The sequence below is a fragment of the Saimiri boliviensis genome, chromosome 5 (genome assembly GCF_048565385.1).
Source record: "Saimiri boliviensis isolate mSaiBol1 chromosome 5, mSaiBol1.pri, whole genome shotgun sequence".
Taxonomy (NCBI): Eukaryota; Metazoa; Chordata; class Mammalia; order Primates; family Cebidae; genus Saimiri; species Saimiri boliviensis.
Window position 1 is genome coordinate 54,420,154 of NC_133453.1, and position 26,070 is coordinate 54,446,223.

The 26,070-nt window shown below is 36.9% G+C and overlaps 1 protein-coding gene across 2 annotated transcripts in view; it reads right to left on the reverse strand.

The window, feature by feature from the left end:
* Positions 1-245: 245 nt before the first annotated feature.
* The window catches only part of FSIP2 (fibrous sheath interacting protein 2), a 96,248-nt gene continuing 70,423 nt past the window's right edge, over positions 246-26,070 (reverse strand). For both annotated transcript variants that reach the window (XM_074399376.1, XM_074399375.1), the window contains exons 18-23: positions 21,097-21,591; positions 19,917-20,017; positions 5,088-5,134; positions 2,834-2,877; positions 1,606-1,666; positions 246-436 (exon numbers count right to left, since the gene is read on the reverse strand). In XM_074399376.1, coding sequence (XP_074255477.1) covers positions 300-436; positions 1,606-1,666; positions 2,834-2,877; positions 5,088-5,134; positions 19,917-20,017; positions 21,097-21,591 — 885 coding nt within the window. In that variant the 3' untranslated portion in view covers positions 246-299. The remainder of the gene's footprint in view (positions 437-1,605; positions 1,667-2,833; positions 2,878-5,087; positions 5,135-19,916; positions 20,018-21,096; positions 21,592-26,070) is intronic.

A 26,070-nucleotide genomic window follows, 5' to 3' on the forward strand; every position in this document is an offset into this window, starting at 1 on the left:
ACTCATTCTATAAACTAATATATGATTATATATAAAGGATAACATAAAAGGAAATAACTGAGTAGTAACACTATAAACTAAAATATTCTTCAGGCACTAATTGTGCTGGGAATCTGCTTAGCTCTCCTTGGTGCCTAGATGGGGGATTACCCACATTAAACCTTTCTTTTACCTGGTCCCTCTTACACTTTTTGCTTTTATTTTTAGTAGTACAGGAATCATAAGACACTGTACTATGCTTTAAAAATCATTTTTATTTTCTAAGAGAAGTAAGCATACTTATGTCAGGTACAAAAGCTTTAGTGCTCATCATGGTGAGCTGGTGAAGAAGATCTGGAAATATTAGTATTATATCGAGAAAACACCTTTGACAAAGCTGAAGACATTTTTGCCAGCATTTTAGATCCTTGTTTGGAGACATCGGGCTTGGAAGTTTCTGTGGACAAAGTAAACAAGAAGAATATCTTTATTTATGGATGCTGATGTCAAATACCTTGCCTAAGGTTATATGTGTAAACAGTGACCCAGCTGGGAATAGGGTCCAGGCTTTCTAACACTCATGGCATCATTATGCCTACTGTCCTATGAGACTCCTTTCATCAGGTATGCAAAGTCCACTTCTCTGTTCTCAGCAGAACACTCTCTGAAAATGTCTAATGAGTTAAATGGGAACATAACTTTCAGCTCTATTCAGTGTGGACACCTATTTCAGAATGGTCAAGAGAAGGTAGAAGTACATTAAAAATACTACAAATTCTCATTTACTTTGAGTAAATTTTCCATTGACTGACCCCAAGTGGTTCTTTATGTCATATAAGATAGGACTATGTAGGTAAGGATTTTTTTTTTGCACCATTTATTCAGCATGAGGCTTTAAAGAATATAATCATCTTAGTTTAACAAAATTGTTATTTTATAGGTAAAGACATAATCATTTATGTACTTTTCTGATACTTTATAACTTGTAATAGGGCCACTAAAATTGCATATTTTCTTGATTGTAGTAAATGATACTCAAGAGTTATAAACTTTCATATAAAATTTTTATACCCAGCTTCTTTGGAAAAATTGGAAGAACTGAGAACAATCTAGCATGCCAGTGATGGTAACTGAGTAGCAGCTCCCTCCTGCAAAGGCAGCATGCCATCTCCTATGAGCCTCATGCCCCTGCTCAACCTGCTGCTGTTGTTCATAGTACCTACCTTACTCTTACAACCATTTGAGTGTGTAGACAATGATGATGCTGCATGAGACTGGAATTTGAAACAGCTCTGCCGCTCATTAGCTGGGGGGTAACCTTGAAAACCTATTGTCATTTTTCTCTTTAATGAGTCTCATTTTTTTCTTTAAATAAAATGTGGATAACTGGTGCCTGACACATTTTAGTTAAATTATCCATTGTCCCTTTGGTGTACAGATAGAGAACTACGTAATTAACTGCAAATTGGTATTTGTACAAACATTAAGAATATTATTTCAATCCCATTTTGATAATATGCAAGGGGAGAGCCACTTATTTTAAAGATAGTAATCACAAATCCTAAATTCAAAATGATACAACTGAGAGCTTAATTATACCAGTTGTTAAAATAGTTCATTTTGTACCTGAAATGTTTGAAGAATTTGCATTGTCAACATCCTTGGATCTTTCAAAGATGGTGATAAACTGCCAAGGTAAATCAAAATACAAACTGAGTCTTTCACTGGACACTAAACACTAGATATACCAATAAATCCTCAAATTTACTAGATATACCTATATATATATCACTACAGCACCTTCCATAAAATATATCTGTGCTCTGCAATCTCAAATAATTGAGATTATTGAATTATTTGAGACTGAGGCTCATAGTTTTTGTGAAGTAAGATGCCTAAGATTGACCCTTGTTATGAATGCAGGCCTTGGCTAACACGAAATGAAGGTCAGTGGTTCAATATTAACTCATGAAAAATCTCAGCTCTGTCTGCGCCCTCTATCCTTGATTGAATTGACAAAAGTTAAAAATACTTTTCTGAAAAAAGATGTAATGAAAAGGGGAGAGAAATGATGATCACTTTGTAGCCCCAAATTTTATTTTATTGAAATCTTAGCCACTGCAAAGTCTGAAGCAATAAAGTGACTCTGTGGACCTGACAGTGCTGGGATTGCGTCTCCAATATTAGCTTTACTCTGTAGACCCTTATCAATTTTGAGTGCAGGAGCAGCAATTGTCCCAGAGAGGCATAAAATAGCCTGGGATAGGTGGTTGAAAAATGTCATCTGTTAAAAATCAATAAAATAAGGCTTAAATACATGAAACATGAAAAGAATGTGCAGTGTCTGTATCAAGTAAAGAGCAGCAGATATGATTACAAGAGTTTTACCATAGTTCTTCCAAGAAGACTTAAGTGTGCTCATGTATTAAGTTATTGTAAACAAGATACCTGAGGAATAAAATGGGGCAGAGACAATGTAAAGTATTGATTTTCAACTTAGGCTATATAATCACATTATCTGTGAAAACTTTTGTTTTTTAGGCTTTCTAGAGAATGTTGCAACAGAGCTAATAAATGAAATTGTACTTAAATGCTAGGAAAAACCAGTATATTATTTTGTGCACTTAAAAAAGGAATGCTGACTTAACCCAAAGAATTTTGTTAAGATATTTTAATATACCAGGGACAGGCCTCAGCTAGGGAGAGAGAACAGGGTGTAAGAAATTGTGAACAGGAGAATGCTTCCTGATATCCTACGAATCACAACACACAGTCCCTGACTGAACTATGAAAACCGAGTTGTGCTTAACTAGATCCCAATACATTCCAATTAAGGATAATTAAAAATACTTACCTCAACACTGCTTCTATTCTTTGACTTTTGTTCCTGAGAACTTTCTGTAGAGATTAAAAAAAAAAAGTAAAATAGTCTCTTTCTGAGGCATATATATTTGTTGACACAAATCTGATCATATTACTATTTTTCACCAAATAATCATATAATTTAGGCAGATGGAAGAAGTTGTTATTTTAAATGTACTGAGAACAACACTGAAATAGGAGAGAGCCCTAGAATGCTGGGGCATGTCTTAGCCCTTCAGTTAGAAATTATGAAAGATGAGGCTGGGAGTGGTGGCTTCACTTTGGGCCACCACTGAGGCCCAAGTAGGTGGATCACCTGAGGTCAGAAGTTCAAGACCACCTGGCCAACGTGGTGAAACCCCATCTCTACTAAAAAAAGTACAAAAATTATCTGGGCATGGTGGTGGGCACCTGTAATCCCAGCTACTTGGGAGGCTGAGGCAGGAGAATCACTTGAACCCAGAATACAGAGGTTGCAGTGAGCCAAGATTGTGCCATTGCACTCCTGCCTGGGCGAAAAGAGCAAAAATCTGTCTCAAGAAGAAAGAAAAGAGCAAAAGAAAGAAACAAAAAGAGAGAAAGAAAGAAAGAAGAAATATAGCATAGTGGGAGAGGCACGCTCTATAACTTAGCAGTTATATATCTATGCACAACCATTCAATCTGTATAAGCCTCTTTGTTTACGTGTAAAATGAGAGATTATAGATGATTCTTAACAGTGCTTCCAGCTCTACCACTTTCTGTACATACTTAAAAGCAGCTCATTAGAGTAAAGAGGAGAGTACTGATATTATTAAATAGTAACTTTTGGGACAATCAGGAGAGCTTTGAGGCAATGCCTGGAGGAAATTTGGTGGACTCTACAGAACCAAAAGTTGCCTGAGTAGATCAATATATTAGTGAAAGAAATTCAGTCAAGGAGATAGAAATGACACTGAGAGAAGCTTCAGAAGAACCCACTGCTAGGGAAGCAGCTAACCTGCTAAGACAGAAAACCTGTATTTGAATCTTTGCTTCGTTGCTTAGAGCTTTGTGAACATTGAACATCTAACTTCTCTGAATTAGTTTTCTCATACATACTGTATATGGGAATGAGACTGTCTTCCCTGGCTATCTCACAAGGGGCCACTGAGATATCATATAAGAAAACACTATGCATTTTATATAGCTGCACTCACCAAAAGCCAACAAAAGGAATATGCAGATAAAAGAATAACTATCTAAAATACCCTTTGGGCCAATATGGGCTCTAAAAAAAAGTAATAGTAAAATGCCAGTCAACTCAAATATGAGAAGTGATTAAATTATGTGATAAAATTGGTAAGATTTCACTGTTGCTTGATAATCTTCCTAAAAAATGTTTGTATCTATATTGCATATAATTGAACAAACTTTGTTTTAAATGATTGAAGACATTTGGGTTTGCTACAAGGGCCATGATTCCAAATAGAAAAACTACAAAGTTACTTTGATGAAGCAGCAGAGAAATATTCCTGATATTTGTGGGGCCCAGATGTTCAGTTTAAGTTATTTGAGATTTTATTGTATATTCTATGAATTAGGAATGCATATATCTGGCCTTGATCTTTCCACTGAATTTCAGACTTAAATATACAATTGTTTACATGACATCTCAACTTAAATGTCTAAAAGATACCTCAAACTCACATAACTAAAAAAGAAATCGTGTGGTCCTCCTTCACCTTTGGTTCCTCCCATAGTCTCTCCTATCTCATTAAATGCCTGTATCTACTATAAACCATGCCGTGTTTTAGGCTCTTGGTGATACAGCTGTGAACAGACATAAATCTCCATCTTTATGAGGCTTACATTCTGAAGAGACAGTCAAAAAAACAATTAAAATACACAATAAACAGAAAGCGCTATGCAGTAAAGCAAAGAACTGGGATAGGTAGCACCACGATCAGAATTAATTTGCAGTTTCAGAGTGTGATCAGAGAAGACTTCACAGAGAAAGTGACATTTGAGCCAAGATTTGAAAGTAAGGATATGCAGACACAGGTGAGAGAGTACTACAGGAGGATCAGCAAATCCAAGGGCCACTAACGTATAAAATGTTTGAGGAACAGCAAGGAGGCTAGGGTGATTGGAATGGATTGAGCCAGAAATAAACAGAGGAGGACCTTAGATGGGGAATGGTTTTTAGTTTGATAACTAAAAAAAATAATCAAAGCATAAACATTTCTTTTTGCATACTCTCTAATTTCAGAAAAAAAGAATCCAACCTTCTAATATTTTAGTACTTGGATCTGAATGACAATCTTCAGCCTCACTAAAACAAAAGAAAAAAGAACATCACTTTAGGTATATTTAATAAATGAAGAACTTACTGGTTAAGCAAAAGAACAGTTATTCTTCATATGGAAAGAAACCTGAAATAGTATATTATTCACTGAGATTCCAAATCAAATGCTAATATTTCTGACTTTTTCCTCCTACTTTTACAATTGTGGTTATACATACATTAAATTTACAATTTTATCCATTTTAACTGTATAGTTCTGTAGCATTAAGTACATTTGCAGTGCTGTGCAACCATTATCATCATCCAGCTCCAGAACTTTTTCATCTTTCTCAACTGAAACTCTATGCCAATTAAACATTAAAACCTAATTTTCCTTTCGTCATCCCCTGGAAACCATTTGCTACTTTCTGTCTCTATGATTTTGACTATGCTAGGGACTCATATGAGAGTCATGAAGTATTTGTCCTTTTGTGCTGACCTGTGCTGACCTATCCCAATTAGCATAACATCTTCAGAGTTCATGCATCTGGTAGTGTGTGTCATAATATACTTCCTTTACGGCTGAATATTTATAACATTGAATATTTATAACACATGTTTATTTACTCATCTATCAGTGGACATTGGGATTTGTCTATGGTGAAAAATGGTGTACAAATATCTGTTTCAGTCCCTGCTTTTAATTATTATGAGTATGTACACAAAAGTAGAATTGCTTGATCATAGGGTAAGTCTATGTTTAATTTTTGAGAACTCCTCAATACTGTTTTCCACAGTGACTGCACTATTGAAATTCCCACCATCAATGTAAGAGGGTTTCAATTCTTTACACCCTTACCAGTGCTTGTTTTCTTTTCCCTCCCTCCCTCCTTACCTCTCTCCCTCTCTTTTGTTCCTTCCTTCCTTCCTCACTCACTCCTCCCTCCTTCCCTCTCTTACTTCCTTCTTTAGTTATCTCTAATATGTTGAAAGTGGAATCTTGTGATTTTGATTTGCATTTCTTTAATGATTAGGAAAATGATTGCAAATCATTATATTGCCTATATTCAAGTCTATTCATGTCCTTTGGACATTTTTAATTGGGTTGTCTCACTGATGTTGAGTCATAGAATTATTTGCATATTCTGAATATTGATTATTTACTAGACGTACAATTTGCAAATATTTTCTCTCATTCTTTGGGTTGACTTTTCACTTTGTTGACAGTGTCCTTTGAAGCACAAAAGTTTTAATTATAATGAAGCACAATATATCTATTTTCTTGCCTGTGCTTTTAGTATCATAACAACAAAAACAACAACATTGTTAAATCCAATGTCATGAAGCCTTTCTCCCATGTCTTCTGACGGAAGTTTTTTTTAGTTCCTATACTTAAATCTCCAATTCATTTTGAGTTAATTTTTGTATATGGTTTAAGGTAAGGGTTCACCTTCATTTTTGTTTGCTTGTTTTTTGCATGTAAGTATTTAATTTTGCCATTACCACTTGTGGAAAAGGACATCCCATCCCCATTAGATGGTCTGGTTCTCTTGGGAAAATCATTTAATCATATATGAAAGGGTTTATTTCTCAGCTCTTTATTCCATTTCCTTGCTTTGTAAGTCTCTTTATGTCAGTATCACAGTGTTTATGATAGCTTTGTAGTAAGATTTGAAATCAGAAAATGAAACATCTGCATCTTTGTTCTATTTTAAGGTTGTTTTCCTATTAAAGGTCCTTTGAGACACTAGTGAACTTTAGGATAGATTTTCTATTTCTACAAAAAAAACTTGGTATTTTGATAAAGATTCCATTGATTCCATGGATTACTTTGAGTAGTATGAACATTTTAACAATATTAAATCTTCCAATCCATAAGCATGAAATATCTTTCTACTTATTTTGTAGTTATTTGATAAAGTACACATCTTTCAATTCCTTGGTTAAATATATTCTTTTTTATTCTGTTTGTTATTAATATAGATTTTTCTCCTTAATTGTCTTTAAACCTAAAGACAATTCATTGTAAGCATATAGAATGCAACTAATTTTTCTGTTTTGATTTTATATCTGGCAACTTTGCTGAATTAATTTATTAAATATAATAGATATTTGTCTGTATTCTTTAGAGGTTTCTACATTGTGACCATGTCATCTATAAACAATAACTTTTCTACTCTTCCAATTTGAATGCCTATCCCTCTTTTTCTCGCCTAATATTTCTGGCTAGCACTTCCAGTACTATGTTAAATATAAGCAGCAAAAGTAGTCATTGTTTTTTGTTTGTCCCTGATCTCAGAGGAAATATTTCATTTCCTTACCCTGAGGACAATGTTAGCTATAGATGTTTTATATATGGCCTTAACAATACTGAGGCAGTGTCCTTCTCTTTCTGGTTTGCTGAGTCTTTTTATCCATGCAGAAGTGTGAACTTTTGTCAAGTAGTTTTTCTGCATCATTTGAGATGGTTCTGTGTGTGTGTGTGTGTGTGTGTGTGTGTGTGTGTGTCTGTGTGTGTGTATGTATCTGTATGTTTCCCTTTCATTCTGTTAATGCGATGTATTGATTTTTTTTTTCTTTTTTAAGATAGGGTCTCATTCTGTCACCCAGGTTGGAGCAAAGTGGTGTGATCACAGCTCACTGCAGCTTCAACTTCCCGTGCTCAATAAATTCACCTGGCCAAGCCTCTTTAGTAGCTGGAACCACAGGTGCACACCACCACCCCTGGCTATATTTTGTATGTATTTTTTTGAAGAGATGGGGTTTCGCCATGTTGCCCAGCCTGGTGTCAAATTCTCAGGCTTGAGAAATCTGCCTGTCTTAACCTCTCAAAGTGCTGGGTTTATAGTAGCTGTGCCTTGCCTATTATTGGTTTTTGCATATTGAAACTTGCTTGCATTCCTGGGATAAATCTAACTTGGTCATGATGTATAACCCTTTTAATGTACTGCTGAATTTGGTTGGTTAATATCTTGTTGAAGATTTTTTATCAATATCCATCAGTAATATTGGTCTATAGTGTTTTCTTGCAGTCTTTGGTCTTGGTAATAAGCTAATGATAGTATCATGACTTTGGCAGTACTTCCTCTTTTCAATTTTTTTGAGAAGTCTGAGGGGGATTAGTGTTACTTCTTTTAAATTTGTGACATTCATGAGTGAAACTATCTGGTTATCAGCTTTTCTTTGTTAGGAGGTTTTTCAGTTATTGTTCCAATTTCTTTACTATTTCTAAATTTGTTCAATATAATTTAGCATAATTTGGTCTTGACAGGTTGTGTATTCTAGAAATTTATCCATTTCATCTGGAGTATCCAATTTGTTGGACACACAATTATTCACAGTACCCTCATATAATCCTTTTTATTTCTGTAAACTCAGTTGCTATTTTATCTCTTTCGTTTATGATTTTGGCTGTCTTTCTTTCCTTAGGCAATCTAGCTAAAGACTTGTCAATTTTGTTGATTATTTTTTAATGAAAAACCTCTTGGTTTTATTGATTTTCTCTACTGTGTTTTTATTCTTTATTTTATTGCTGCTCTAATCTTTATTATTTTCTTTCATTTAATACCTTTTAGTTTGTTCTTTTTCTAGTTTCTTAAGGTGTAAAGTTAGGTTGTTCGTTTAAGATCTTTCTTATTTATTAATGAAGAATTCACAACTATAAATTTTCCTCTTAACATTGCTTTCGTTGTATTCCTTAAGTTTGGTAAGTTTGGTAAAGTTTCCTTATCATTTCTTTTTTGGCCCATTAGTAGATAGTATATTGTTTAATTTTCACATATTTTAAGCTGTTTTGGCTTTCTTCTGCTATTGAGTTCTAGTTTTGTCTCCTTGTAATTTAAAAATATATTTTGTATAAATTCAAACTTTTAAAATTCATAAAGACTCATTTTGGGGCCTAAGATACAGTTTATCTTTGTGTGCTATGTACATTTGAGTAAATGGTGTATTTTGTTACTGTTTTATATAAATATATCTGATAGATTCAATGAATCTATAGTGTTATTCACATCTGTATTAGGTTGTTCTCATTCTGCTATAAAGTTCTGCCTGATATTGGATAATTTATAAAGGAAAGAGTTTTAATTGACTCATAGTTTCGCATGGCTGGAAAGGCCTCAGGCAACTTACAATCATGGTGAAAGGGGAAGCAAACACATCCTTCTTCACCTGGTGGCAGGAAGGAGAAGTGCCAAGCAAAAGGGGGGAAAGCCCCTTATAAAACCATCAGATCTCATGAGAACTCATTCACCACCATGAGAAAAGCAGCATGGGGGTAATTACCTCCATGGTTCAATTATCTTCAACCTGGTCCCTCCCACGAATTATGGGAACAACAATTCAAGATGAGATTTGGATGGGGACACAGCCAAACTATATCAACATCCTCTATTTTCTTATTTTGTTTGGTTGTCCCTCCATGATTGAAAATGGCCTATTAAAGTCCTTTACTATTATTGTAGAGCTGTTTATTTCCTGTTCAATTCTGTTAGTATTTATTTTATATATTTTGGAGCTCAGATGTTGATGCATACAGATGCTCCTTAACTTACAATGGGGTTACTTCTCAACAAACCCATTTTAAATGAAAAATATCATACATTTAAAATTCATCGAACACATCCAACCTACCAAACCACATTGCTTATCCTAGCCTACCTTAAATATGCTCAGAACACATACATTAGCCTGCAGTTTAGCAAAATCATCTAACACAAAGTATTAAAAATATTGTATAATATATTGAATAGTGTACTGAATGTGTACATTGCTTTCACATTGTCATAAAGTTAAAAAATTCTAAGTCAAATTATCATTAAGCTGGAGACCATTTATATATGTTTTTAATTATTAGCTCTTCCTGGTGAATTGATGCTATTATCATCATATAATGTCCTATTTTTCTCTCTCTCTCTTTTGGTTTCTATTTGCAATGGTGTATATTTTTCCATTCTTTCACATTCAACCTACATGTATTCTTAGATCTAAAGTGAATATCTTGTGAATAATATACAGTTGGATTCTGTTTTTAAAATCCGTTTTGTCATTCTATATCTTTTGATTAAAGTGTTTAACCCAGTCATACTTCAAGTGATTAGAATAGAGAAAGACGTTCTTTTGCCATTTTATTGTTTTTTTGCATCTTACAGTTTGTCCTTCATTTCTTCCATTACTGTCTTCCTTTGTATTTAGTTGAGCTTTTTAGTGACACATTTTGATTCAGTTCTAATTTCTTTTTATGAATATTTTATGGATATTTTCTTTGTGGTTACAACAAGGGTTATGTATAACATCCTAAAGTTAAGATTCTATTTTTTAATTGATACCAAGTTAACTTAATTGCATACAAAAACTCTACTCTTTGACACATTTATTCCATAATCAGTTTATGTTACTGAGGTCCCAAATTATATCTCTTCATATTCTGTACCTATTTGCATAAATTTATAATGTTTTATGCATTTGTCTTTTAAATCCCTTAGAAATTAAAAAGTAGATATATGAGCTAAATTATAATACTGTTTTTTAATATTTATTCATGTATTTACATTTGTTTTTTTTTTTTTTTTTTTTTTTTAATAGGTATTTACTTATTTTTTTTTTTTTTTTTTTTTTTTTTTTTTTTTTTATTGCATTTTAGGTTTTGGGGTACATGTGATGAACATGCAAGATTGTTGCATAGGTACACACATGGCAGTGTGCTTTGCTGCCTTCCGTCCCCTCACCTGTATCTGTCGTTTCTCCCCATGCTATCTCTTCCCACCTCCCCACCCCCCGCCCCTCCCCCATTTCCCCCCAACAGACCCCAGTGTGTAGTGCTCCCCTCCCTGTGTCCATGTGTTCTCATTGTTCAACACCCGCCTATGAGCGAGAATATATGGTGTTTGATTTTCTGCTCTTGTGTCAGTTTGCTGAGAATGATGGTTTCCAGGTTCATCCATGTCCCTATAAAGGACGTGAACTCATCGTTTTTAATGGCTGCATAATATTCCATGGTGTATATGTACCACATTTTCCCTATCCAGTCTATCATCGTTGGGCATTTGGGTTGGTTCCAGGTCTTTGCTATTGTAAACAGTGCTGCAATGAACATTCGTGTGCACGTGTCCTTGTAGTAGAATGATTTATAATCCTTTGGATATATACCCAGTAATGGGATTGCTGGGTCAAATGGGATTTCTATTTTTAGGTCCTTGAGGAATTGCCACACTGTCTTCCACAATGGTTGAATTAATTTACATTCCCACCAACAGTGTAAAAGTGTTCCTATTTCTCCACATCCTCTCCAGCATCTGTTGTTTCCCGATTTTTTAATGATCGCCATTCTAACTGGTGTGAGATGGTATCTCAATGTGGTTTTGATTTGCATTTCTCTGATGACCAGTGATGATGAGCATTTTTTCATATGTTTGTTGGCCTCCTGTATGTCTTCTTTTGTAAAGTATCTGTTCATATCCTTTGCCCATTTTTGAATGGGCTTGTTTGTTTTTTTCTTGTAGATCTGCTTTAGTTCTTTGTAAATTCTGGATATCAGCCCCTTGTCAGATGGGTAGACTGCAAAAATTTTTTCCCATTCTGTTGCTTGCCGATTCACTCTACTGACTGTTTCTTTTGCCGTGCAGAAGCTGTGGAGTTTGATTAGGTCCCATTTGTCTATTTTGGCTTTTGTTGCCATTGCTTTTGGCGTTTTGGTCATGAAGTCCTTGCCTACACCTATGTCCTGAATGGTTTTGCCTAGATTTTCTTCTAAGGTTTTTATGGTATTAGGTCTGATGTTTAAGTCTTTAATCCATCTGGAGTTAATTTTGGTGTAAGGTGTCAGGAAGGGGTCCTGTTTCTGCTTTCTGCACATGGCTAGCCAGTTTTCCCAACACCATTTATTAAACAGGGAGTCCTTTCCCCATTGCTTGTTTTTGTCAGGTTTGTCGAAGATCAGATGGTTGTGGGTATGTTGTATTTCCTGTGAGGCCTCTGTTCTGTTCCATTGGTCTATATCTCTGTTTTGGTACCAGTACCATGCTGTTTTGATTACTGTAGACTTGTAGTATAGTTTGAAGTCCGGTAGTGTGATGCCTCCCGCTTTGTTCTTTTTGCCCAGAATTGACTTGGCTATGCGGGCTCTCTTTTGGTTCCATATGAAGTTTAAGGTGTTTTTTTCCAGTTCTGTGAAGAAGGTCGTTGGTAGCTTGATGGGAATAGCATTGAATCTGTAAATTACTTTGGGCAGTATGGCCATTTTCACGATGTTGATTCTTCCTAACCATGAACATGGAATGTTTCTCCATCTGTTTGTATCCTCTCTTATTTCGTTGAGCAATGGCTTGTAGTTCTCCTTGAAGAGGTCCTTTACGTTCCTTGTTAGTTGTATTCCTAGGTACTTTATTCTCTTTGTAGCAATTGTGAATGGCAGTTCGTTCTTGATTTGGCTCTCTTGAAGTCTATTACTGGTGTATAGGAATGCTTGTGATTTTTGCACGTTGATTTTGTATCCTGAGACTTTGCTGAAGTTGTTTATCAGTTTCAGGAGATTTTGGGCTGAGATGATGGGGTCTTCCAGATATACAATCATGTCATCTGCAAATAGAGACAATTTGATTTCCTCCTTTCCAATTTGGATACCCTTTATTTCTTTTTCTTGCCTGATTGCTCTGGCTAGAACTTCCAGTACTATATTGAATAGGAGTGGTGAGAGAGGGCATCCTTGTCTAGTGCCAGATTTCAAAGGGAATGCTTCCAGTTTTTGCCCATTCAGTATGATATTGGCTGTTGGTTTGTCGTAAACAGCTTTTATTGTTTTGAGATACGTTCCGTCAATACCTAGTTTATTGAGGGTTTTTAGCATAAAGGGTTGTTGAATTTTGTCAAAAGCCTTCTCTGCATCAATTGAGATAATCATGTGGTTTTTGTCTTTGGTTCTGTTTATGTGGTGGATTACGTTTATGGACTTGCGTATGTTGAACCAGCCTTGCATCCCCGGGATGAATCCTACTTGATCATGGTGGATGAGCTTTTTGATATGCTGTTGCAATCGGTTTGCCAGTATTTTATTGAAGATTTTTGCATCTATGTTCATCATGGATATTGGCCTGAAATTTTCTTTTCTTGTTGAGTCTCTGCCGGGTTTTGGTATCAGGATGATGTTTGTCTCGTAAAATGATTTGGGAAGGATTCCCTCTTTTTGGATTGTCTGGAATAGTTTCAGAAGGAATGGTATCAGCTCCTCCTTGTATGTCTGGTAGAATTCAGCTGTGAACCCATCTGGACCTGGGCTTTTTTTGGGTGGTAGGCTCTTTATTGCTGCCTCGACTTCAGACCATGTTATTGGTCTATTCAGGGTTTCGGCTTCTTCCAGGTTTAGGCTTGGGAGGTTGCAGGTGTCCAGGAATTTATCCATTTCTTCCAGGTTTACTAGTTTATGTGCATAGAGTTGTTTGTAATAATCTCTGATGATGGTTTGGATTTCTGTGGAATCTGTGGTGATATCCCCTTTATCGTTTTTTATTGCATCAATTTGGTTATTCTCTCTTTTCTTTTTTATTAATCTGGCTAGTGGTCTGTCTATTTTGTTGATCTTTTCAAAAAACCAGCTCCTGCATTTATTGATTTTTTGAAGAGTTTTTTGTGTCTCTATTTCCTTCAGTTCTGCTCTGATCTTAGTTATTTCCTGTCTTCTGCTAGGTTTTGAGTTTTTTTGATCTTGCTCCTCTAGCTCTTTCAATTTTGATGATAGGGTGTCAATTTTAGATCTCTCCTTTCTTCTCATGTGGGCACTCATTGCTATATATTTTCCTCTAGAGACTGCTTTAAATGTGTCCCAGAGATTCTGGTATGTTGTGTCTTCGTTCTCATTGGTTTCGAAGAACATCTTTATTTCTGCCTTCATTTCATTGTTTATCCAGTCAACATTCAAGAGCAAGTTGTTCAGTTTCCATGAAGCTGTGCGGTTCTGAGTTAGTTTCTGCATTCTGAGTTCTACCTCGATTGCACTGTGGTCTGAGAGACTGTTTGTTATGATTTCTGTTCTTTTGCATTTGCTGAGGAGTGATTTATTGCCAATTATGTGGTCAATTTTAGAGTAGGTGTGATGTGGTGCTGAGAAGAATGTATATTCTGTGGATTTGGGGTGGAGAGTTCTGTAAATGTCTATTAGGTTTGCTCGTTCCAGGTCTGTGTTCAGGTCCTGGATATCCTTGTTGATTTTCTGTCTGGTTGATCTGTCTAATATTGACAATGGGGTGTTAAAGTCTCCCACTATTATTGTGTGGGAGTCTAAGTCTCTTTGTAAGTCATTAAGAACTTGCCTTATGTATCTGGGTGCTCCTGTATTGGGTGCATATATATTTAGGATCGTTAGCTCTTCTTGTTGCAGTGATCCTTTTACCATTATGTAATGTCCTTCTTTGTCTCTTTTGATCTTTGTTGCTTTAAAGTCTATTTTATCAGAGATGAGAATTGCAACTCCTGCCTTTTTTTGCTCTCCATTTGCTTGGTAGATCTTCCTCCATCCCTTTATTTTGAGCCTTTGTGTATCCCTGCATGTAAGATGGGTTTCCTGGATACAGCACACTGATGGGTTTTGGCTTTTTATCCAATTTGCCAGTCTGTGTCTTTTGATTGGGGCATTTAGTCCATTGACATTTAGGGATAGTATTGTTATGTGTGAATTTGATGCTGTCATTTTGATGCTACCTGGCTGTTTTGTTGGTTAGTTGATGCAGATTCTTGATTGTGTTGCTGCTTTTTTACCATTTGGTGTGTTTTTGGAGTGGCTGGTACTGGTTGTTCCTTTATATGTGTAGAGCCTCTTTCAGGAGTTCTTGTAGAGCAGGTTTGGTGGTGATGAAATCTCTGAGTGCTTGCTTGTTCACAAAGGATTTTATTTTTCCTTCACTTATGAAGCTGAGTTTGGCTGGATAGGAGATTCTGGGTTGAAAGTTCTTTTCTTTAAGGATGTTGAATATTGGCCCCCAGTCTCTTCTGGCTTGTAGGGTTTCTGCTGAGAGATCTGCTGTGAGTCTAATGGGCTTCCCTTTGTGGGTAACCTGACCTTTCTCTCTGGCTGCCCTTAGCATTTTCTCTTTCATTTCAACCCTGGTGAATCTGACGATTATGTGCCTTGGGGTTGCTCTTCTTGAGGAATATCTCTGTGGTGTTCTCTGTATTTCCTGGATTTGAATATTGGTCTGCCTTGCTAGGTTGGGGAAGTTTTCCTGGATAATATCCTGAAGAGTATTTTCCAGCTTGGATTCATTCTCTTCATCACATTCAGGTACACCTATCAGACGTAGATTAGGTCTTTTCACATAGTCCCACATTTCTTGAAGATTTTGTTCATTCCTTTTTGCGCTTTTTTCTCTGTTCTTGCCTTCTCTTTTTATTTCATTGAGTTGGTCTTCGACCTCTGATATCCTTTCTTCTGCTTGGTCAATTCGGCTGTTGAAGCTTGTGCATGCTTCACGAAGTTCTCGTGTTGCGTTTTTCAGCTCCATCAATTCACTTATTCTCCTCTCTATGCTGTCCATTCTCGTCAGCAGTTCGTCCAATCTTTTTTCAAGGTTCCTATTTTCTTTGCGATGGGTTAGAACATGTTCTTTTAGCTCATTGTAGTTTCTTACTACCCATCTTCTGAAGTCTGATTCTGTCATTTCATCACCCTCCTTCTCCATCCGGTCTGGTTCCCTTGCTGGTGAGGAGTTGTGATCACTTTTAGGAGGAGAGGTGTTCTGGTTTCGGGAGTTTTCATCCTTTTTACGCTGGTTTCTACCCATTTTTGTGGGTTTATCCACCTGTTGTCTGTCTCTGTCCCAGGGAGTTGGAGCTTTATGAGTTTCCGTTGCACTACTGCCTTTTTTGATTTTTTTTTTTTCAGGTCTGGACCCGCCCAGCTAGCAGCACGCCTAGCCTCTGCCTGCCCGCAGGGGCTTTGCTGAGCTGCTGTGGGCTCCGCCCAGCTGCCCTGAGCTCTTCCCTGTAGTCCTTTTTATATGGGCGTAGTTAGAACTGTCTGGGCAATTGTGGCCCCGCCTCTGTTATGGCAGACTCTCTCTGTTGTGGCAGGTTGCCTCGGCAACGGCAGGTTGCCTCGGCAACGGCAGCCTGCCTCCGTAGCGGTGGAGAGTCTCAGTAATGGCGGAAGCCCCTCCCCCACGGAGCCGGACCGTCCGGGTTCAGCTGTGCTTGGTTTGAAGGGCTCAACCCAGAGGGTTTCCAATTACTGTTTTTGTTTTCGTTGTTGTTGGGGGTGGAGGGGTGGGACCAACCGAGCCTGATCACCTGGCTCCCTGACTCAGAGTCTTTTCTTTTAAGTTGAACGACCCCGCGTTCCGGTCGCTTGTTGAAAAGGCGCCGGGATCTCCCGTGCTGCGACTCACGGAGTCGGCTCGAACCGCGGCGCGGCTCCTGGCGGATTTTTTGCCTAGGAATCTCCTGGCCTGGCTCGCTATTTCAGATGAATGGGCTATTCTGCCGTCTCAAGGCTCTGCTCGCCAGCTAAGAGGGCTCCCAGACCTGTGGCTTTTGTACGGAGAACCGCAGCAACAGGGAGTGGTCACAGCAGCCGCGCGGGCGGAATCAGCCCCGCGGGGGCCAAAACAGCCGCACCGGCTGGGACTGCGACGCTGGCGACCCCTCTGCCTGGGTATCTCCTGGTCTGTGGGCAATAAGAGTTCGTCTAGAAATGCGGCGTCCACTCACCCTCTGCACTTTCACTGGGAGCTGAAGTCCTGAGCTGTTCTTAGGCAGCCATCTTGAAAGTCGGATCTACATTTGTTAAAAATTATGTAGTCTCATATGTGTCTGAGATACTGTTTAGTATTATTTCAGTGTTCTTTTTAACTTGAAGAACTTTCTTTGGTATTTCTTCTCAGGTAGGTCTACTGTTAATGTATTCCCTCAGCCTTTTTTCTTGTCTTGAGTATCTTAATTTCTCCTTATTTTTGAAGAACATTTTTTTCGGATGTAGAGTTCTTGTTTTATTGTATTTTTTTTTCTTTCACTCTTTAAATATATCATCCAACTGCCTATTGGCTTATGACTAATGAGAAAACCACTAATAATATTATGAGGATTATTTATACATGATGTATCAATTTCCTTTTTCTACTTTAAAGATTCTCTTTGTATTCTGAATGTTTAATATGTGTCTTGATGTGGTATGTTTGTGTTTGTTCTGCTTGAAGTTTTTTAAGCTTCTAGAATTTATGTATATAATTCTTCAAATTTAGTAAGTTTCAGCCATTTTTTTTTCCTAAAATAATCTCTCTGTTTCTTTCTCAAACTCTTCTTCTGGAATTTACATAATATGTATATTGTTCTGCTTGATGGTGTTTTCAGAATCCCTTAGGCATTGCTCACTTTTTTTCCAGTATTTTCTCCTTTTGGTCTTTAGACTTGACAACTTCAAAGTACTTGCATTCAAGTTCACTGATTGTTTCTTCTGTCTGTCCAAGTTTGCTGTTGAACTTCTCTAATAAATTTTTTAATTCAATTTCCTTAGTTCTTTGTCTACCTACATTCTTGAACATATTTAAGATGGTTGTCTTAAAGTCTTTGCCATGTAGGTCCAACTGATATGGTTCTTCAGAAACATTCTCTGGGTATTCTTTCAAATGAGCTTTATTTCCCTATTTTTTGTATGCTTAGTGATCTTTTGTTAAATATGAGTATTTGAAATAATAAAGAAGCCACTTCTTCTAGTGTTTGCTGATTGATGTGGAAAATCTTTACTAATTAGTAGGACTTTGAGCCTTGCAAACAGTCCAAAGTGAAGACTTAGACTTGTTCAGATCTTTACTGTGCATGCAGCTTTCAAGCCTATGTTTGTGCTTCCCCAAACCCAAATTTTCTGAGCTGCTTTTAAATGATTTAATTTCACAAAGAGTCATTCCTTGCTCCTTCTCAGAAACTTAGATGTTCTACATCATCTCTCTATTCTCATAATTTCTTGCCCAAGATGTTTATGGTTCTGCAGTCCCCCTGTAGTTTTCATGCATTGTGTCAGCTATCCACTACTTTCTGTAGTTTTCAGGCTTAAAACCAAATGATACCTTTGCCTATTTGAGTTTTTAGTCAGGTGAAACAAAAATAATTTCCTAAGAAAGCCCATAGATAGGTCAGAACAAGATCTATTCTGCTTTTTCGACCAAAGGGAGGACACTATAAATTGGGCTCCTTTCTCTTGACTGTGTTATACCATGCTGGGAGGAAGCTGAGTCTAAGAACAAGCTAAACTGCACATTTTTGTTTTAATTTTGAATGTGTTTTTCCCTTTCTCTCTTTCTTCCTCCTTCCCTTTCTTCACACCTCTCTCCCTCCTTTCCTTCCCTTCCTTTTTTCTTTCCTCCTTCCTTTCTCTTTCTCTCATACTCTTTTTCTCTCTCTTTTCTTACGTCCTCTTTCACCTTCTTTCTTTTCTTTTCTTCCTTCCTCTTTCTCTTGTTCTCTCTTTTCTCTCTCTCTCTCTCTGAGTATCACTCTGTTGTCTGGGCTAAAGTGCAGTGTAAAATTATAGCTCACTGTAACTTCAAACTCCTGAGCTCAAGCAACTCTGTCACCTCAGCCTCTTGAGTAGCTAGCACCAGGTGCGCATGACCATTCCAGCTAATTTTGTATTACTTTATTTTATTAGAGTTAGGGTCCTGCTATGTTGCCCAAGCTAGGTTCAAACTCCTTGCCTCAAGCAATCCTCATGCCTCGGCCTCCCAAAGAGATGGAATTACAAGCATGATGCACTATGCCCAGCCAGCTTTTTCTTGATTCAGTATTTATTTGCTTGCTGCAGACTGTTTTCCAGAGCTGTTATAAAGTTGCGTTAGTCAGTTTGTAGTTGCTTATATTTTGTTTCCATGGGAAAATCAGAACCTTGAGCTTCCTGGTATTATCTTGCTTTAAAATTATTTTTATTTAGTATTATTTATGCCTGCTTTTACTTCAATGATATAACCAATAGAGAGGTTCCAACATTACTAGTTATGTAGGTTACAATAACATGTTATGCAGGAGGAAAGAGACTATGGTGAGCCAAAATATGGTTATGTCAAAAAAAAAAAAAAAAAACAAAAAATACAATTCCAGCATGCTGAATGAAAAAAATAAATCACTAGGTAGATTTTTCTATGTATATCATCAGTATTCACCAGATAAAAAATGTTATCTTTTCTAAGTTATGTATAATTTTATACATTTAAGCACAATTTTAGATATTTTAACTATTCTTGATAGAGTTATTACCAGATTACAAGTCTACAGGGCACTTTGTTCCTCCTTGTCCCCTATAACTGTTAAGTTATATTTTGCCGCTAGTGTCATCCACACTTGGATTGTCTTTCACTTGCATAAGTGCTATCCATTCTTAAAGAGTCACATCAAACTCCATTGCTTTCTATGATTTATCTCTGAATGCTCCAACTTACATTTCTTGCTCATTCCTTTGGGGATTCTTCTTATAGGCAATGAACACTAGCTTTGTGAAGAGAGCTAAGCATGGCACCTTTTGTACTGATACTACTTACTCTATTTCTGGGCCATTACCTTTCTCTCATGTTAGAAAATAACCTAATACATTAACAAACACTTTAATAAGACTACAAAGAAGATACACTAGAAACTGGTTTCAAAACTGGGACATATAGGCCAGATGTCTAAAAATGAATGAGCAAATAGCAAGACATGGCTTTGGAATTATCCACAGTAGGGTTCCAATGAAAGGAAGAAGTGAGGGAAGGTCTGAAGCTAAATACATGCTCAGTTACAGTTTTGCCAGGGGTCCCATTCTACCCACAAACTCTAGTTTATCAGATTTCTATATTTGGACTGCTTTAATTTCACATACCCAGTAGATGAAATGAGATCTTCTTGGTTGTATGAAGATGAACTCATAATTCTGTGTATGAAGTAATGCGGTGGTTCAGTAAGAAGATTCTTCTCTTCTTTCTGGAAAAGGACAAATCAGCTATTGGTCTAAATGGAATTTGAGATATACTTTATTGCCTTATGGCATTTCTTTGCCATATAATCTATATTTTAAGAGCACAAACTTTTAGAAATTACTTAAAAGATTGATGAACCCTATAATTGTAATTAAAAAGTGTCGTTGAATATAATTAATTTGAAATAGTTCAGTGAAGATTACCCAAATTATGATACTCGATTTGAACAAATTTTAAACATAAATCTAGAACAATGTTGAAATCCACCTCTAAACTTTAAAAACATTTAAAATCATATATTATGGGGTTCAAAAAGAGGAAGAACACAAATACAACTCTGGTCAATTAGGTATCTTGCCAGATCAGTCATCTTAACACATATTTTGATCTATTTGTTGCAAAGTCATGTGTACTTCTGAATTGAGCAGAGTTATATTTCTGTTATTTTCTGTAGTTCATCTAAGTTTTGTTTTACCTTAGAATCACATCAAATGGATAATCAAGAGAATGGCCTCATCAGAATATTAAAAATAATATATTCTCCAAAAACATGTTATGGTATAGATTTTTGGACAGGACCAAACTCAAAAGGTCATTGAGACCCAGACCATCATTTGAGGGTTTGGAGCCAGCAACAAGAGATGTTAACCATGCTGATGGCAGAGATGATGGGCTAATTGTAAGGGTGATGTTTAAAATACATAAATTATCTTGTTAAGTTTGGGTAAGTTGGTGATATAGCTTATCAAAAGATCACCTAGCTACAGTGTCAGGATTCAAACTTATCAGCAAAAATACAAAAGGGTGAAAACCAATTGTTTTTAATAATTGGTTTACATTTTTCTTAACAGTTTCATTTTCCCTTTTCTTTGAGATTCTAATTAATCTAGTTTTTCCCCTCTTATCTGCTTTCCTACAGTTGAGATTCACAGCTCTGCCTGGTAATTATTTCCCTTATTCTGTAAATATCACCAGGCTTGAGACTGAATTCATTCTTTTCTGACTAACCAAGATACATTATTGGGCCATATTTGTAAAGCTGTCTCCCCTTTCTTGTCACTAACTGTCATGCTTCTCACTTACCTGACATAGTGGCTTTTCTTCCCAAGATGAAGAGGCTGTTTCAGGAATGGCTTTTTTTAAGGCCATGTCAAGCTCAGCAACAGCTCTTTTAACATGTGTCTTCTTAGATTCTGTTACCTGATTTGAGGTTGCTTCAGTACTTTCAATATTTGCACTGGCTGTGGTTTGACAACATTTACTTAGTGACAAAAGCTTTTTCAGGCTGCTAGCACTTAGTGTTGACTTAGGAGAAGCTTTGTTTTCTTCTAGCTTCTCGACTTCTTTTACTTGATCTTTAAATACTTTGACGCCTTCTTCTGCCACAGTCTCTCTTAAAACAACTTCATCGTCATCAGAATCGAGTTCCTCTTTTATGTAATTTTCCAAATGCACTTGATCAATATCATGAGCCACTAATCGAACAATAAGATCATTTTTGTTTTGCACATCTTTTAGGAGCTCCACCCTTGTAATATCAGGCTTTCTTATATTTTGAAATGAATTTCTGCCAACAGCCTGAAAATAAAGGTATAGCAAATATTAAAAACAAATGTCTAAATCACTTTTCCTATAGTTTGATTATAATGTAGCTATTTTCTTGTGATTTCTAAGTAATATTTTAAGTAATATCTTCAATTATCACTTAATTTAATATTAGCAATATTTTTAAAAGAAATAAAGTCAAATAAAAATATTTGTTGGCATGCATCACCTTTTTACATTTATATACACATCAATCTAATCTAACTTACTCCAAAAGTCAGAGCAAGATATAACATAATTAAATTACTTCTTTATCATTTATCTTGAATGTTTTGTGACAGAGGAAGACAAGATAACCTATTTTCCAAAAATCCTAGGTAAGGAATTATAGAGAAATCTAAATATACATACATTCTTTTCTTTCTTTTTTTTCTTTCTTTCTCTCTTTTTTTTTTTTTTAGATAGAGTCTCTCCCTGTTACCCAGGCTGGAGTGCAGTGATACGATCTCGGCTCACTGCAGCCTCTGACTCCCAGGTTCCAGTGATTCTTTTATCTTAGCCTCCTGAGTAGCTAGGACTACAGGAGTGCCACTATGTCTGGCTAATTTTTGTATTCTCTTGTAGAGACAGGGTTTCATCATATTGGCCAGGCTGGTCTTTCTTTCTCTTCTCTGCTGTGCCCTTTGTTGAAGATAGATAATATTGGTAGCCAGACTGGAGCAAATAACATGCCTTAACTGAGTTGCCTGTGTCTGCTTCTTTATTGTTTTATTTTTAGGATGGCTTTTCCTTCCTTGAACAGGACAGTGGTATTTGTTTCAGTTTAAATATTCCTTTCTTGCACTCTGTGGTTATAAATAACTCAAGTAAAGAAAGCTTGTAACTAAGAGTAAGATTTGTGGCAGATAATTCTATAGATAATTAACTGAGTTTACTTAATGTTATAGTCTGTTCACTTAATTTTTTTCCCAGGCAATAATTTTTATATGAATGAAGACTACCAAGTATTTGCTAATATAATGAGAGCCCAGATTAAAAATAAAATTTTGGAGCTGGAAGAGACTATCATTTCTTCCAAAAAAGCAAGAGTAAAGAAGGTTAAAGAAGTTTTAGACCATGATAAACTAAGAATTTTGGTGTGTGTTAGGTCACTCTTGCACTGCTATATTTACCCGAGACTGGGTAATTTATTAGAAAAGACATTTAATTGTCTCTTAGTTCTGCAGGTTTTACAGAAAACATAGCGGCATCTGCTTCTAAGGAAGCCTCAGGAAGCTTCCAATCACGTCAGAAGGCAAAGGGGGAGCAGGCACATCGCATGGAGATAGCAGGGGCAAGAGAGAGTTGGGGGCAGTTGCCACACAATTTTAAATGACCAAGTAGCATGAGAACTCACTCACTATCATGAAGACAGCACTAAACCATGAGAGATCCATCCCCCTGACCCAAACATCTCCCACCAGGCCCCCTCTTCCAGCATCGCAGATTATAATTCAACCTGAGATTTGACAGGAGAACAAATATCCAAACTATATCATTCTGCCTGTGGCTCCCCACAAATCTTTTATCCTTCTCACACCACAAAATACGATCAAAAACAAAATAGTTACCTCCAAGAGACAATGGGAGTACAGGCATTGGGCAAACATTCATGTTTGAAAAGAGAGAAATTGGCCTGATGCAAGAGGCTACAGGCCTCATGCAAGTCCAAAATCCAGAAGTGCAGTCATTAAATCTTAAAGCTCTAAAATCATTTCCTTAGACTCTATGTCCCACATAAAGGGCACAATAATGGGAGGGGTGAGCTCTCAAGGCCTTGGGCAGCCCCACCCCTGTGTTTTTGCAGGATGCAGCCCTGGTGGATGCTCTTGGAGGCTGCTGAGTGCCTGAGGCTTTTCCACTCTGAGGTTGCAGGATGCTGGTGAATCTACCATTCTGGGGTCTGCAGAATGCAAAATCTCTTCCAACAACTTCACTAAGAAGTGCCCCAGTGGGGACTCTGTGTGGGACCTTCAACCTTACATGTCCCTCCTGCATGCCCTGGTAAAAGTTCTCTGTAAGGGCTCCACTCCTGCAGCAGGCTTCTGCCTGGGCATACAGGTTTTTCCATATTTCCTCTGAAATCCAGACAGAGGCTGAGAAGCCTCATTTATTCTTGGATTATGTGTGCCTATACACTTAATACCACATGGAAACCACCAAGGCTATAGCTTGCAGCCCATGCTGTAACTGGGTCCCTTTGAGCCATAGCTGGAAGAGGAAAAAGGAGCCATGGGGATGTGAACAGTGGAGTTCTGAGGCTGCAGAGCCATGAAACCATTCTTTCCTCCTAAGCCTCTGGAACTAAAATAAAACAGATTGCAGTGAGAGTCTCTGAAATGCCTTTGATGCCTTTTCTCCATTGTCTTGAATATTAGCACTTAGCTCTCTATCAGTTTTGCAAGTTTCTCTAACAAGTGATAGTTCCACAGCCGCCTTGAATTTCTCTCAACAAAGAACAAACAAAACCAAAAAAACAAAACTTTTTCTTTCTTTGCCATATGGCTGAATTCAGTTTTGCAAGTTTCTCTAACAAATGATAGTTCCACAGCCTTCTTGAATTTCTCTCAACAAACAAACAAACAAAAACAAAAACCCAAAACTTTCTCTTTCTTTGCCATATGGCTGAATTTTCTTTTTCTTTGAGTTGGAGTCTCAACTTTGTCACCCAGGCTGGAGTTCAGTGGCATGATCTTGGCTCACTGCAACCTCTGCCTCTTGGGTTTAAGTCATTCCCATGCCTCAGCCTCCGAAGTAGCTGGGACTATAGGCATGTGCCACCACAGTAATTTTTTGTATTTTTAGTGGAGATGTGGTTTCACCATATTGGCCAGACTGGTCTTAAACTTCTGCCCTCAAGTGCCCCACCCAGTTCGGCCTCCTAAAGTGCTGGGATTACAGGTGTGAGCCACTATGCCCAGCCAATTTTCCAGACTTTATGCTCTGCTTCCCTTTTAAATATAAATTCCAAATGTAAGTCATTTCTTTCCTCCTGCATCTGAGAACAGGCTATTAGAAGCTGCCAGGTCATATCTTGAATGCTTCATTTATGAGCAAGTTTTTTCTGTCAGCTATCCTAGGTCATCATTCACATGTTCAAACTCCACAGAACTCTAGGGCATGGACACAATGCAGCCAAGTTTTTTGCTAAGGCATAACAAAAGTGACCTTTGCTCTAGTTCCCAATAAATTCCTCATTTCCATCTGAGACCATATCAGCCTCCACTTCATTGTCCATATCATCATTGTCCATCAGCCTTTTGGTCACAACCATTTATCCAATCTCTAAGAAGTTCCAAACTCTCCTTAATCTTCCTGTCTTCTTCTGAGCCTCCAAACTCTTGCAGCCTCTGTCTGTTAATCAGTTCCAAAGGTGCTGGTTAACAGAAAAATATTTTCAGTTACTTCCCCACTCCTTGGTACCAATTTTCTGTGTTACATCATTCTTCCACTGCTATAAAGAAATTCCTGAGAGCAGGTTATATATAAATATATATAAGATATATAAGATAGCATATATTACCTTATATGTATTAAATTACCATATATTAATATATTAATAACCTTATACATTTATTTATATATGAATATATATCTTAGGTTATATTTTATTATATGCATCTGTTTCTGGTGAGGACTGAGGAAGCTTCCAATCATGATTGGAAACAAAATAAGAACAGGCACATCACATGGTGAAGGCAGGAGAAAAAGATTTTGTGTGTGTTGGGAGGGTATGTGCCACACACTTTTAAATGACCAATCTTGCAACAACTCACTATTGCAAAGACAGTGTTAAGCCATGAAAGCTCAGTCCCCATAACCCAGACACCTTAAATCAGTATCCACCTCCAGCACTGGGGATTACAATTCAACATGAGATTTGGGCAGGGATAAATATCAAACTATACCAGGGTGTGAAAACTTAAAATATTAATTAACATATTTACTAGCCTTGAGATTCAGTTTAGTGGGTTGCAGAAGAGTGCTGAAAAAAGTTTACTCTAAGCTTATGCTCCAGAAGGCATGGTTCTATAAAACTTTGCTAATTGTCCAGGCTACAAACTACATGCCTAAGCATACTCAGCCCTCTCACAAATGCACACAATCTGTTAAAGGGATTTTAATACAAATCAAAATCCCTGATGGATCAGTGCAAACTACTTGTTTGTGAGACAAATCTTTGGTCTTCAGTAGTAGTTTCCTTGTAATAAGGACATTATTTTTGACATTTTAAATTCTCAGTTAAAATATTTGGGGCCTGAGTATATGCAGAGTTAGGACTCAAGCAATAGGAAAGAGGCTTATAAAAACAGGAGCACTAATGCAGCTGGGTTTAGATAAACAAGTGTGTAAGCCTGAAAAAAATGGATACATCTTGAGAGACCAGGGCAAATCGGAAAGAGTAATATACTTGAAGTAAAATAGAATAAATTTAATTTAAGAGTTTGCGGTCTAATGTTTGCTGATAAATTT